This window comes from Galeopterus variegatus, unplaced genomic scaffold (genome assembly GCF_000696425.1).
Source record: "Galeopterus variegatus unplaced genomic scaffold, G_variegatus-3.0.2 Scaffold1538, whole genome shotgun sequence".
Classification (NCBI taxonomy): domain Eukaryota; kingdom Metazoa; phylum Chordata; class Mammalia; order Dermoptera; family Cynocephalidae; genus Galeopterus; species Galeopterus variegatus.
In genome coordinates this window covers 240,720-254,754 of record NW_007727649.1, presented here as the reverse complement: position 1 = coordinate 254,754, position 14,035 = coordinate 240,720, and the positions used below count along the sequence as shown (strand labels likewise).

Below are 14,035 nucleotides of genomic sequence, written 5' to 3'. Positions count from 1 at the left end.
CCCCCCCGGCTCCGGGGGGGGGAGGGGCTGGGGACGAGAGGGCCTGGCCCCCCCCCCCCCCGCGGCCCTCTCGGCGCCCCCCCTCCCCGGGGCCTGCCGGCTCGGAGGAGGGGGCAGGCCGTCCTGTTTCCCCACACCCCACCCAGCCGCCGCCGGCTTTGGGGCCCCGGTGGGGAGCAGGGGGCTGATTAGCCGAGGAGCAGGGGTGTGGCCAGCGGGGCCCCGGGTAGTGAGTCACACACGCTGCTCGCCCAGTCCCGGGGCCCAGCGCGGTCCCAGCCCGAGCTGAGCTGCGTGCCGCCCCGGGCCCGCCCGAAGTGTCCCCGGGCTTGGCATGAGGACCCTGGGGTGCCGAGGGAGGGGCTGAAGCCCAGCGCGGTGGTGGAGGGCGGTAAGCGGTGGGCTGGGGAAGAGTCCCCTCGAGAGAGCGGGGTGGGGTTTGGAGTCAGGGCTCCCGACCTGGCTGGCCCACGCCAGCATCCCCAGGCCCTGCCTGTACCTGCTCGTAGCTGGCAGAGGGGTCCTGGCTGCAGCACTCTCTGGCAGTCCCTGGCCCATTTCATCTGCCCACCCCCCTTGGCCCCAGCTGGACTTGACTCGTTTCCTTCCTGCACCCCTTTGCAGAGTTTTGTGCCCAGGCTCGCGTGGGTTCCTCTGCCCTTTGCCCTTTGGTCTTGGTGTCCAGGCTGTGCTTCCCAGCCCTGGCTCCTGGCCTGAGCTGCCTCTAGCCCCTGACCCCATGGGGCTGGTGGCTCCAGTCGTCCCCAGGACCAGCCCAGGATAGAAATGGCATTTCCTCTTGGCAGGGCTACAGCTGTTTTTGTTGTCTGTGTTCTCAAGCACTTCCTCTGGGGATGGCAGGGAGGGTAACCAGACTCCGAGGGACCCCCGCTTGCCCTCTCCACTGCTCACCCCTCTTCCCCTGTCTCTTTGATCCTCTTCCTGTGCTGGTCCTGCTTCCCGCGTCCCCAGGACAGAATGACTGAGAACATGAAGGAGTGCTTGGCCCAGACCAAGGCAGCCGTGGGGGATATGGTGACAGTGGTGAAGACAGAGGTCTGCTCACCACTCCGCGACCAGGAGTATGGCCAGCCGTGGTGAGGCGCCTGTGTGGGGACTGGAGAGGGTTGGGGGACGGGTGCTGGGCTTTGTTGGCTGGGGCCCTTAGGGAAAGGTACCACTCCCTGGACACTTTCCTTAACTCTACTCCAGACAGCGCCAGGGACACAGGCTCTAGAAGAGCCCAAGCAGTAGCCCACGGAGGCCTGGGCACAGGTCTCCGGATTCTAGTCTTTCTCCCACCCTCTACACTGAGCTACAAGCTGGCAGAGGCTCCTCTGCCCACCCACATCCCCTCAGCCTCCTGGCCAGGTCCCCAGCTTCCCTTCCCATTGGGCTGTCACTCTCTGATGGCTTCTTTGCTTTCTTTGCTGGCCCCCGTCTTGGCCAGCTCTAGGAGACCAGACTCCTCTGCCATGGAAATGGAGCCCAAGAAACTGAAAGGGAAGCGCGACCTCATCATGCCCAAAAGCTTCCAGCAAGTGGACTTCTGGTGTAAGTGGAGCACGAACCTCTGGGCTGCTCCTGCCTTCACCCCCATTCCCCATCCCTGCCCAGGGAATTTGCAGCACTAGCACTAATTATTGCTATTTCTCACCTATTACTGCCTATCTCACCTATATCTATTATAGGTGAGATAGGCACTTACCTATGGTATACCAGGCACAGGTCCAGGCCTCGGTTAGTCCTCATCATTAGCCATTGAGGTGGCTGTTGTTGGCCCCATTTTCCAGGTGAGGACACTGAGGCTTGATGAGGGTTAAGTATCCTGCCTCAGGTCCCTCAGCTCACGGACATACAGTTGCAATTCAAACCATGCACAATGGACTCCAAAGCCATGCCAGGTGAGGACACTGAGGCTTGATGAGGGTTAAGTATCCTGCCTCAGGTCCCTCAGCTCACAGACATACAGTTGCAATTCAAACCATGCACAATGGACTCCAAAGCCATGCTCTTTCTTCTACTTTCTCAAACTTGAGACCAAGGGAACTACTGGCTTCCTTTGGGGTGGCAGGCATGCTCTTTGAGCCCCAGGGAGGATAGTGGGCTACTGATGACCCAGGGGCCTGCAGCTGGCTGGGGTAGAAGGAGGGCTGGGACTCTCGAGTGGCATGCAGTGTGCTTTCTGCTGCCGCACACTATCCTCAGCCCCTCAGCCTCCTCCATGGGGGCGGGAGGGTCCTGTCTCCCTGCAACAACTGAGGCCCTCCCTCCTCTTTCCATCCCTCCAGTCTGCGAGTCCTGCCAGGAGTACTTTGTGGATGAGTGCCCGAACCATGGTCCCCCTGTGTTTGTGTCTGACACACCAGTGCCTGTGGGCATCCCAGATCGGGCAGCCCTCACCATCCCACAGGGCATGGAGGTAGTCAAGGAAGCCAGTGGAGAGAACGATGTGCGATGCATAAATGAGGTCATCCCCAAGGGCCACATCTTCGGCCCCTACGAGGGGCAGATCTCCACCCAGGACAAATCAGCTGGCTTCTTCTCATGGCTGGTGAGTGTCCCCTGGGCTGTTCCATGGGAGAGGTTGCCAAGGAGCGGGGAAGGAACCAGCAGGGGGAGCCATATGCTGACCCAGTCTGGCCCAAGAGCTTTTCTGCCATCATTTCAGAACATGTGGATGATGGATCTTGCTGTCTCCTTGCCCTGGCAGAGTGGCTGCAACCCTGTTGTCCAAGGGCCATGCTGAGGGAGCCCACCTGGCAGTAGTCGGCAGATCAGTGAATTATGAGGCAAAACTCAGGGCGATTTTCCCCTGAATCCTCATGTGTGTATCTGACTTTTACAAAGGATTTACCCAACCCTTCTTCCAGAGTGGGTGACTTGGAGCTGGGGGCTGTAGGGATGCAGAGCATGGTGTTCAGTTTAAAAGGCCAGGCACTGGGCTAGGTGCTGGAGACAAAGCCTTCAAGAAGACACACATGGTCCCTGCCCTCAGGGAGTGGGCAGTCTGGTGGGAAGACAGGCATTGAATAAGTCTGTACTCATGTGATCTCTGTGACCGAAGCGGAACACAGGACTCTCTGGGATCACATCACAGGGGGACATGTCAGTGTTCACAGTGCCCAAGAATTTGGGGTCTAGAGCCAGAGTTCATAATATCAGCCAGCTTTGCTATTTATTATCTAATGTGACCTCGTTCGAGTCATTTACTTCTCTGTGCCTGTTTTGTAACATGGGGATAATAATAGTTGTTGTTAATGATAATATGAATCAGTATTGCAAAGTTCTTAGGATTATGCTTGAACTTAGTAAGCACACAGTGAATATCAGCTGTTGTTATTATTGTTGTTGGCCTAGTTGAGGGGTTTCTGGAAGGTTTCCTTTAGCCTAAGACCTGAAGAATGAATGCGGTTAGTCTTAGAAGGGGGACAAGAAAATGCTCGATGCAGACAGAAGAGCTGAGAGAGGAACTTGAAGTCTGCTGTGGCAGCAGCAGTGAGCCCAAGTGGCAGAGTGGCAAGAAATTGGTGGGAGAAGAAGGCAGGGGTTAGGTCACCTTGTGTTTCATCAGCCAGGGTAAGCGCATCCTTCGTCCTGAGGGCCAGGGAGGCCACTGGCACGTGACAGCACAGGTGTGAGCCAGTCAGGTGACAGCATGGAAAATCGGGATTCCAGGTGGGAGGCTGGGGCGGGGGTTCAAGTAAGAAAAGATGGTGGCTTAAACTCAGGTGCTAGAGGTGGACAATTTTAAAAGAGATTTAGGGGGGAGGATCCCTAAGATTTATTGGTGGATGGATGAAAAGGTGAGGAAGAGGGGTTTTCAAAGATTTGGAGAGGAAGGGTTATCAAAGACAACTCTCAGGAGTCTAGCTTGAGCTACCAGAAATGAGAGAGAGACAGGACATGGGATGGAAGATGGCAGAGAGTGGGATAGAGAAAGGTAGACTAGAGGGTATGGAGATCATTATTCATTCAATAAGTACTTGTTGATTATCTCCTTCGTGCCAGGCGTGGGGCTGGCCCTGGGCATACAAGAGTGGGCCAGATAAGACATGAATCCTGCTCTCATGGAGTTTACTGTCAGGGAAAGGAAATTAATCAAAGAATAAGATAAATATATATAAAATTACAACTCTGAAATTTGGTAGTTAATGAGGCCAGGAGAAAATGAACAGCCAATGCTATTGATGTGGCCAGAACAGAGAAGGCTTCCTGGTAGCTGAACTGTGATTAAAGTAAGAGAAGGTTCATCAAGTAAGGATTGGTGAGGGGCATCCAGATGGATGGAATAGCATGAGCAAAGGCCCTGTGGCAGGAGAGAGCACAGCATGTTCGAGCAACTGGAAGAAGATCAGCATCTTGGAGTACAGCAAATACAGGGGTCTGGAGGAGGAGGTGGGAGCTGGACCCGTAGGGCTCAGTGGGCCAAATGAGGACATCTGTTCTTTATTTTAAGAACAGTGAGAAGATTTCAGGTTGCTTTAAGTGAGGGGTAGGGAGAAGTGACCTGATCACATTCATGTTTTGGAAAGGTGACTGGCTGCAGCCTGGAGAACTGACTGGGTGCAGGGGCCAGGGGTGTTGGTCTAGAATGGATGGCCCCACCACCCACCCCAGTTAGAGGGTGGTTCTCTGAGTCAGCCATGGTGGAAACTTGGGCTAGGGTAGGGGCAGAGACATGGAGACAAGTGAACTGACTTGTGAACTATTTCATAGATGAGAGCTCTGACTAAGAAATAGATTAATTGGCCTAAACCGTGGAGTAGGAAGTGTTAAGGACAATTCCCCTTCCAATAGGTCAGTAATGGCGACTTTCTCAGAGAAGTGGAGAATGCTGGAAGGGGACTGTATTAGTCCATTTTTGTTGCTTATACCAAAGTACACTGAATTGGGTGATTTATAAAGAAAATGAAATTTATTGCTTACAGTTTCTGAGGCTGGGAGGTCCAAAGTCTATCTGGTGCTGGCAACAGTGACCCAGGGGTCTCACATTGCAAGATGGTGGAAGCAGAAAGAGCAGAAAGAGAGAGAAAGACAGACTCTCCTCTTTAAAAGCCCTCAGAACCACACCCCTGACCACCACTTTTAATCCATTCACTATTGCATGGTCCTACAACCCAATCACCTCTTCAAGGCTCCACCTTTCAATTACCATAAAAGGATTTCCCACCTTCTTAACAGTCACAGTGGGGGCTAAGTTTCTAATACATAAAACTTGGGGGACACAATTCAGGCTTCAGGGAGTTTTGGGGGGACACAATTCAACCCACTACAGGAACTAAGTTGAGGAGAAAAAAATCATGATTTTTGTTTTGGACTTTTGAGTTTGGAGTGACATCAAGGTATCCAAGTAGTGATGTCAAGTAGGCAGTTGGATATATGAGTTTGGAGCTTGGAGAGGAGGTTTGGAGATGCCACTCTGTGAGTCTGCTGTGCATATAGCGGTCAGTGCACCGAGGGGAATGGACTGAGTGAGAGGTGGTGAGGGCCTAGGACTAAGCTTTGCGGAACTTCAACACTTAAAGGACCAGAAAGGAAGCTTGATCCTGCAAAGGAGACAAAGAAAGAGCAGCCTGACAGGTAGGAGGAACACCAGGAGAGAGGGTGTCCTGGAAGTCAGGGGAGAAGAGAAGTTCACAAAGGTCACATTGCCCAACAGTGTCAAATTCTGCTGAGAAGTCAAGCAAGAGAAGGGCTAAAAAGTGTCCATTGGATTTAGTGCTAGGGAGGTCACTGGTGACTTTAGCAAGAGCTGTTACCATAAGGTCTCAACCTGGGGCTATTTTGTACCCACTCCCCTGGGACATTTGGCAATGTCTTGAGACATTTTGGCTGTCACAACTCAAGGTGGGGGTATGCTACTGACATCTAGAAGGTAGAGGCTGCGGTTACTGCTAAACATTTTGCAATGCACAGGATAGCCCCTGCAACAAAGAGTTATCTGCAGAATCCCTGTGGGAGAGTGACGGGGTGGAAACCTGATTAGTGTGGGGCTGACCAGCATGGTCACTTCTCAGAAGTTTTGTTAGAGATAAGATCAGAAGTGGAGGAGGGGGATAAGAGAGAGGTGGAGTGAGGGGTGGAGGAAGCCCTGGGTCAAGGGAGTTGTTAATTAGAGAGATTTTAGCTTCCTTACAACTGCTGAGGAAATGGTTGAATGTAGAGTATGACTAAGGCTTGTTGCATATGCTTTTACATCATCTCAGAAGGTTCAGATGGAGACACTGGACATACAAAAGGGGGTGGGTCAGCATCTTTTCTGTCATTGGAGGGACACCCTAGAGAATTGAAGCAGAAGGAGGCAGGTAGGTAGAGTAGGTAAAATAATAGCCCCCCCCCCAAGATGTCCGTGTCCTATTCCCCAGAACCTGTGAATATGTTTTCTTGCATGGTAAAAGGTATTTTGCAGATGTGATTAAGTTAAGGGTCTTGAGATGGGCTGATTATCCTGGATTAGCTGGGTAGGCCGAATGTAATTACAAGCATCTTTATTAGAGAGAAGCAGGAGGGTCAGAGTCAGAGAGAAAGAGATTAGAAGGTGCTACCATGCTGGCCTTGAAGACAGAGGAAGGAGCCAGGGGCCAAAGGAGGCAGGCCGACTCTAGGAGATAGAAAAGGCAGGTCAACAGAATGCAGCCCTGCCCATACCTCTCTCTCTCTCTCTCTCTCTCTCTCTCTCTCTCTCTCTCTCTCTCTCTCTCTCTGGCAGCTGGCCAGTACGGGGATTGGAACCCTTGACCTTGGTGTTATAACCACACTCTAACCAACTCAGCTAGCCGGCCAGCCCTCACACCTTGATTTTAGGGATTCTGACCTCCAGAACTGTAAGATAATACATATGTGTAGTTTTAAGCCACTATGTTTGTGGCAGTTTGTTATGGAGGCTGATGTGTTTAGAGGGACATCTGTTAAAATGTGCGGGCAGATGGAGAGAGGTTGCCTGGGACTGAGGAGAAGGGAGAAGGTGAGTTCAGGTTGGGCTGAGTTGAGCTCAGGGTGCCAGGGAGATGCCCAGGGGGAGCTGTCCAGAGGCGTACTGGTGTGTGTGGGTCAGCAGTTGAGAGGAGATGCCGGGATAGAGGGGAAAAACGAGTGTGTAAGTCTATGCAGCTGAAGCACTGGGAAGGATGGGGATGCTACAGAAAATGTGCTTAGGGGAGTAGAGAAGAGGCCTTTCCCTAGGCATGCCAGAGGTTAAGGAATCATCCGAGGAAGAGGAGCTGAGGAGTGGAGTGGTAGGAGGAGAAGCAAGAGCTCGAATCTCCCAGGACTTGTGAGAAGTGAGGAGGAAGAGGCTGGTCAGCAGGGTCAGTGCTCCAGGGTCAGGAAGCTTGAGCCCGGAAACCCCCTTGGCTCTGGCAACATGAAGGTCTTGGTACCCTTAGCAGTAGCGGTTTCACAGGCAGAAGCCAGAGTTCTGTGGATTGAGGTGTGAGTGGGAGGTGAGGAGGGGGAACTAACAAGGGCGGATGGCTCGTTTTAAAAATCCAGTGGCCCACTGAGCAATTATTACATGCCAGGTACCTACCAGGAGCCTTCTGTCGTTTCACACTCCTCCTCGAGACAGTCCTGCAAGTGACATTGCCACCCCTCTTGTTCAAATAAGGAAACACAGGATGGAAGAGGTTAAGTTAGCAGCTCCAACTCCCATAGCTGGTACATGGTAGACCTTGGGTTCCTTCAAAGACAGAGCCTCTCCGCAATGCCGGGGGGCTTGCAAGAGTCCCTTCATGGGGAGACATGACTAAGCAGGTAGGGTAGTTAAAAGCCACCCTGGGGCCGGGAATGGTCATGGGTCCAAATTCAATCCCACCTCACAGATAAAGCAACTCCCAAGCACTAGGCCCTGAGCAGGGAGCTCCGTGGGTGACAGAAATGCGTGATGTTTGCTTTGTGTTCTTATGGAGCCTGAGGCTCATTTACAGGGAGCAGAGGCCATGGTGAACTGGGGGGAAGAAGCTTAATCTTAACCAAATAACACAGAGGCAGAGTGTTGCTGATGACCACAGCACTGCAAAGGGCTTTCGGAGCAGGGACATGGGGATTGGTTTCAACAGGGCAGATTAGAGATGGATCTTGAAGGATGGATAGAAGTAAGCCCACAGCTTCTCAGCCTATGGGAAAGTTGCATGGGAGAAAATCTAGGAAGGGCAACTAGGATCCTCTCCTCCCACCCCCAGAATCTGCACCTTGGGAAAGCCGAGCTGGGAAAGTTAGGAGTTTCTAAAGCACAGACTCCCCGAGGTTTGCTGCCTGGCATGAGTCTGCAGTGGGAGGAAAGAAAAAATAGGAAGCCCTAGAGTTTGCAGCCTGGTTATAAGCCAGCTCCACCAGTCAAGACCGGATGTGGCCTGCAGCAGGGGGACATGGCTGGGGGCCAGGATCATTACTCCTGGGAGGTTCCTTAGAGCTGCATCAAGTGGATGGGTGTAGGGAAGGAGTGGCTGGAGATTGCAGGACCGTGTGGAAGCTTTGACCTTTGTGATCCCAAGAGGTGAGAGGCATTGAAGGCCTGGAGAGAACAGATGCTCGAAATGGCTTGAGAAAGCAGGACCGCTGTTTGTGTTTGCTGGGGTGGGTGTTCAAGCCTCAGTTGGGGAAAAGCAGGCATGAGGAGCAGCTCTGGCTGCTCAGGTAATGGGTGGGCTGAATGGTGGGAGAGGAGAAGTAGGTGGGCTGAATCTTGGCACTGACTTTGGACCAGGATCTGGAAACCTCATTTCCTAAATAAACTGCATTCATTTGTTAAGTCCTGTCTCAAAGCTATATTTGGTATTATCTTTTCTTGACCTTCTGCCTGCCTTCAAAAGCTCTGGCCCCCATCCAACAAAACACGTTTCTTCCCGCAGTGCCTCAATACGTACATTGTACTGAAGTAGAAATGGTGATGGTAGTAGTGATAAATGTAGCTGTTAATGTTTATTGAGCACTCACTATGTGCCTGGCGCCTTACAGCATCATCTCATTTGATCCTAACAAGCTCCTATGACGTAGGTATTACTGTATCCATTGCACAGCTGAGAAAAGCAAGGCCTGGAGAGGATGAGTCACCTGCACAAAGCTAAACAGCTAGTGAGCAGCGGAGATGGGTTTCACACCCACACAGACTGACTCCAGCTCCCCCCCATCCCACCTCTTGCTCCTTCCCACCTCCCTGACTTATTGCTCCTCTTCCTACCTGCTTGCCCTGGTTGGCTCCATTCTGCTCATCCTTCCTGCTCAGCACAAGTTCCATCAACCCAGAGGAAAGCTGGTCCCACTGTGTGCAGAGTGGTGCAAGGCGGGGGCCTGAACCACGTGCCCGTTTTCACTCGGCATCTCTCCTTCATGGCCTGGACTCCTGGGCACAAGTTTTGCACTCACTGCTGCTGTTTAGAAAAGCCATGCCCCTTCTTCCACTTTTTCATCCCCATGGAAATTGTGAACGCCATCCATCGTTGCCCAGGTCACCCAGGTTGCCCAGGCTACCCACAGACACTGCAGGCCAGGGACGATGCTGCAGGCTCAAGGTGCTTGGAGGCACCATCAGCCATGTGGCTTGGTAAAGAGACAACAGATGGAGGATGCCAGCACAGTGTTTCTATTTCAGGTTTTTACTCAGATCCCATTTTGTTCCAGAAAGGATTTAGGGCAGCCTAGCAGGATATATAAAATATACCATGATAGCATATTAAAACTGGGAAAGAGAGAAGAAAGAAAAACAAGGGTGGAGACCTAAATTGGAGCCAGGAGTGAGACTAAAAATGTATACTGTAATGACCTATTCATGCGTTTTTAGCTATATAGTGTCCAAATCTGGCAGCCCCTGAAGAGGGAGAGCCCGGGCTGCTCCTAGTGCCTTCTGTCCATGATGTGAAAAGTACCAGTGAGCTCCCGAGGACATCAGACCTTTGGACACTGATACTGGGCACTCTGATTTCCCGAGGACCCGCATAGAGAGGACACCAATTGATGGAATCACTTGCCCCATGCCAATGAGCCCCCCACCTGCCAGGCTCCTGCTGTTCTGGGGAGAAGCAGATGTGAATCGGTGTCACAGTTTTCCCCATTTCAGCTTCCACCGTGAAGTGGGGATTTCTTTTAAAACTTGAAGCGGGATATGCAAAAGCTCGTGGCACACCCTGCAGAGTGGAGTCTGGGGGACCCTGAGTGCCTGGGCCAGACAGAAGCAGAAGCGGACAGCTGCAGAGCCAGGAGGTGGGACGGGAACAGGCAGCCTTTACCAAGTTTGGAGAGCTCAGAGGTGGAATAACGGGCTTGTCCAGGGAGAAAAGAAGGGACAAATATTTGAGACAGATTGGGTGTGTATGTGCACTTTTCACGCTTGTTTTTTAATTTCTATTACTCTTAATTTTGAAAATTTTAAACTCTGTAGAACAGTTGTAAAAATAGTATAATGAACACCCACTCACCCTGCTTCTAGATTCACTTATTGCTAACATTTTATAACAATTGCTTTATCCCTCCCTATGTATACCCACCCACCCCACACACTCTTTTGTTTGTTTGTTTTTGTCTGAACTATTTGAGCTGTAGTTATAGACATCATGAAACCACCTCTAAATAGAGCCTATATTCCCTAAGAATAAGGTGTTCTGTTGGACCAGGGGTGGGCAAACATTTTCTTAAAGGGCCACCTATAAGTTTTTTAGGCTTTATGGACCATACAGTCTCTGTCACAGCTACTCAATTCTACTGTTTTAGTGAGAAGCAGCCATAGATGGTACATGAATGAATGAGTGTGGCTGTGTTCCAATAAAACTTTATTTGTGAACTTTGAAATTTGAATTTTATATGCATCTGAAAATCATATAAACTAAATCATATAAAGAATTTTAATACCAAAAAAGTGCAAAAACCACTCGTCGCTGACGGGCTGTGTAAACATAGACAGAGGTGGGGGCAAAATTTGATCTACCAGTGGTAGTCGGCTGGTGGCCCCTGCCCCATATAACCACAATGTAATTATCACACCCAGGAAATTTAAAATGGATGTAATACTGTCTCATCTATAGTCCATATTCAGATTTCCCCAGTTGCCCCAAGTAATGTACTTTATAACTTTTCCCCTATGCACAAACCACTCAAACGTCACACGTTACATTTAGTTGTCATGTCTCATTAGTCTCCTTTATTCTGGAAGTGTCCCACTGCATGGTTTTTTCTCTTTCGTGGTATTGACACTTTGAAGAGTTCAGGCCAGTTGTTTGCAGAATATTGCACAGTTTAGATTTGTCTGATTGTTTCCTCATGGTAGATTCAAATTATACATTTTTGGCACAGGCAATGTTGTGTTTTTCTCATTTTGTGCTATTGGGAGGCACGTGATGTCAGTTTATCTTGTCCTTTACCCAGTGTTTTTAACAATTGATGATTCTAGCCTGTATTAATCCATCATGGCTTAAAATGATTTTTCTGTTCCTTCTATTCCTTCTACATTTATTACTTGATATTTTTCTGTTAAAAAAGTATTTGACTTCCCCCAGCGCTCCCCCATTTTAAAACTACTTTTAGTGCCAGTAAGGACTCATCAATTCTTTTTCTCATTTCATGTGTTGTAGTCCATTCCTGTAATTATCCACTTTGATAGTTAAATTGCCCTAGATTTGGCCAATAGGAGCCCTTTCAGACTAGCTCCTTGTTCTTTTGACACATCCCCATCATTATTTTAACACTTCCTGTTTTCTGACACAAAAAGATGTTCTAGCCATCTCTCCTTGGAGCTCTGATTCCTTTTACTGGAAAATGGTGTTTAGAAACCAAGATCTCTGGGCACGGGGTACGCAATTACTAGTGGGATGTCCTTGCCTCTCGGCCCAAACTAGGTTTTGAGGGATAAGATGAAGTGAGTGGCGTACCAAGTCAGAAACTGAGGGAACATGGCATCATAAGTGGTGGGCATAGCATGGACAAAGGCCCAGGGGGTGGGGCCTTTGTTGAGGTGGGGGGTGGTAATAGGGTATAGCAGAAATGCAGAGTGTGCTTAGAAGGAAAAGTGGAAGGTGATGCTCGGAAAAAAGTCACTCTTCTCATGTTCTCAGATACTATGGTTCATAAACACTATTGATTCAAGATCTGTTTTTCCAGGAGTAAGAATATGCATCTCAATTCTGAGATTCTTTTTAATATCAAGTGCATCAAATGGGCTCAGCCTGAGCAACTGTTTTATAAATGCTGGTAGTTTGGTTATTAAATCACAAATCTAAGCAAAAATGTCCCCTTGAAAATATAATATGCAAGTGAACCAGTTCTGACTAGAGCCAAGTCTATAAACCTCAAAATCTATTGTATTGGAGCAAAAGTAGAGCATGAAAAATTATTCTGAACTGGTCCAGTATTTCCAGTATAGACCAGCTCCTAACCTGAGCTCCTGTGCTGCTTGGCTCCTCAGCACTACCCCAGCTGTGGTTCCCACTTGTGTTTGCTCAGGTGACTTTTAAGGTTTGTGGAGTCTCAATGTTGTGTTACTTTTATTTTAATGGTACTTAAAAAGGCATAAACATAAAGCAAGATAAACACAACATTTCTTATATTTATAACGTTTAAACTATAAAGGTTTGCTCAGGTGACTTTTAAGGTTTGTGGAGTCTCAATGTTGTGTTACTTTTATTTTAATGTTACTTAAAAAGGCATAAACATAAAGCAAGATAAACACAACATTTCTTATATTTATAACGTTTAAACTATAAAGCCAAAACAATTTATAAATATAAAATGAATAGCACTACGACATAATTCAAATGAACAGAATCATTTTAATGTGATGGATGATGTTGTTTTACTAAAACTAAGTTGCTGTTTATAAGGTAAATGTGGTGGAGATTACTAAGACACAGATTCTTTGGTGTTTGGAATGCCTCTGCTTTCGTGTGCCTTGTGATATCTTTATTTTCCCCGCTGTTTGTCTCTATTTGAAACACTGGGAAATCTATTGTTAGTGCAACTGCCACAATATCCCTTGACCTTTTCTTTGCTAGAATGTGGCATTTACATATTAAGTGTACATCTTTTTCTTTTTTCAGTGGCTCCTGGCAAGTAGTAATAATTGGTGTTGTACAGTCAACTATTACTGTGAAACAAGCCATCTCAAAGTTCAGCAGCATAGAAGAGGGGTCATTGGCAAGCTTTTTCTGTAAAGGGCCAGATAGGAAATATTTTAGATTTTGTGGACTGTGCAATGTCTGTCACACGTACAAGCAGCCATAGGTGTGGCAGGTTCCTATAAAAATTTATTTATGGGGCCGAGCCTGTGGCACACTCGGGAGAGTGCGGAGCTGGGAGTGCAGCAGCGCTCCCGCCGCGGGTTCGGATCCTATATAGGGATGACCGGTGCGCTCACAGCGCTCACTGGCTGAGCGCGGTGTGGCCGGTCTCAAAAAGGACAAAAAAAAAAAATTTATTTATGGATACTGGAATTTGAATTCCATATATTTTCATTTTATGAAATATTATTCTTTTTGATTTATTTTCAACCATTTAAAAATATACAAACCATTCTTGGTGGGTGGGCCATACAAAAACAGGGAGTGGGCTAGAAGGAACCTGCGGGCCATTGTTTGCTGACCCCTGGCATGGAACCACAGTTACTTATTCTTGCTCATGTATCTGCTGGTTGACTACAGTTCCTCCTTTGTACTTGTGCACCTGCTGGCTGACTGCAGTTGGGCTGACTTAGCTGGGTGCCTCACTCTGGAGCTTGGTCTGCTTCAGAGATCTGGAGCTTGTTTGTTCTGGGCCCAGGCTAAAAGAGCAGGGCTCCCTGGGGAAAGTCTTCTACATTTCAAGACTTGGCATTGTGTTTGTCAGCATCCCATTGGCCTCACAAGTCTCATAGCTGAACCCAAGGTCAGAGAGCAAAGAAGCACAGCCCGCGTGTAAGACAGAGTCTAGTGGAGTCACATGGCGAAGGGTGATAGGTGTGGGTGAAGAATACAGGGGTGCCAGCTCAGTCGCAAACACAGTACTCCCGTGGGTGCAGAAATCTCACGGTGATTCCCATGTATTGTTTTTTTTTTTTTTTTTTTTTTTCCAA

At 49.0% G+C, this 14,035-nt stretch overlaps 1 protein-coding gene across 1 annotated transcript in view; it reads left to right on the top strand.

Moving 5' to 3' along the window:
- Positions 1-978: 978 nt before the first annotated feature.
- PRDM11 (PR domain containing 11) overlaps positions 979-14,035 on the top strand; it is a 47,352-nt gene continuing 34,295 nt past the window's right edge. The window contains exons 1-3 of the mRNA XM_008577557.1: positions 979-1,097; positions 1,451-1,554; positions 2,292-2,554. Coding sequence (XP_008575779.1) covers positions 979-1,097; positions 1,451-1,554; positions 2,292-2,554 — 486 coding nt within the window. The remainder of the gene's footprint in view (positions 1,098-1,450; positions 1,555-2,291; positions 2,555-14,035) is intronic.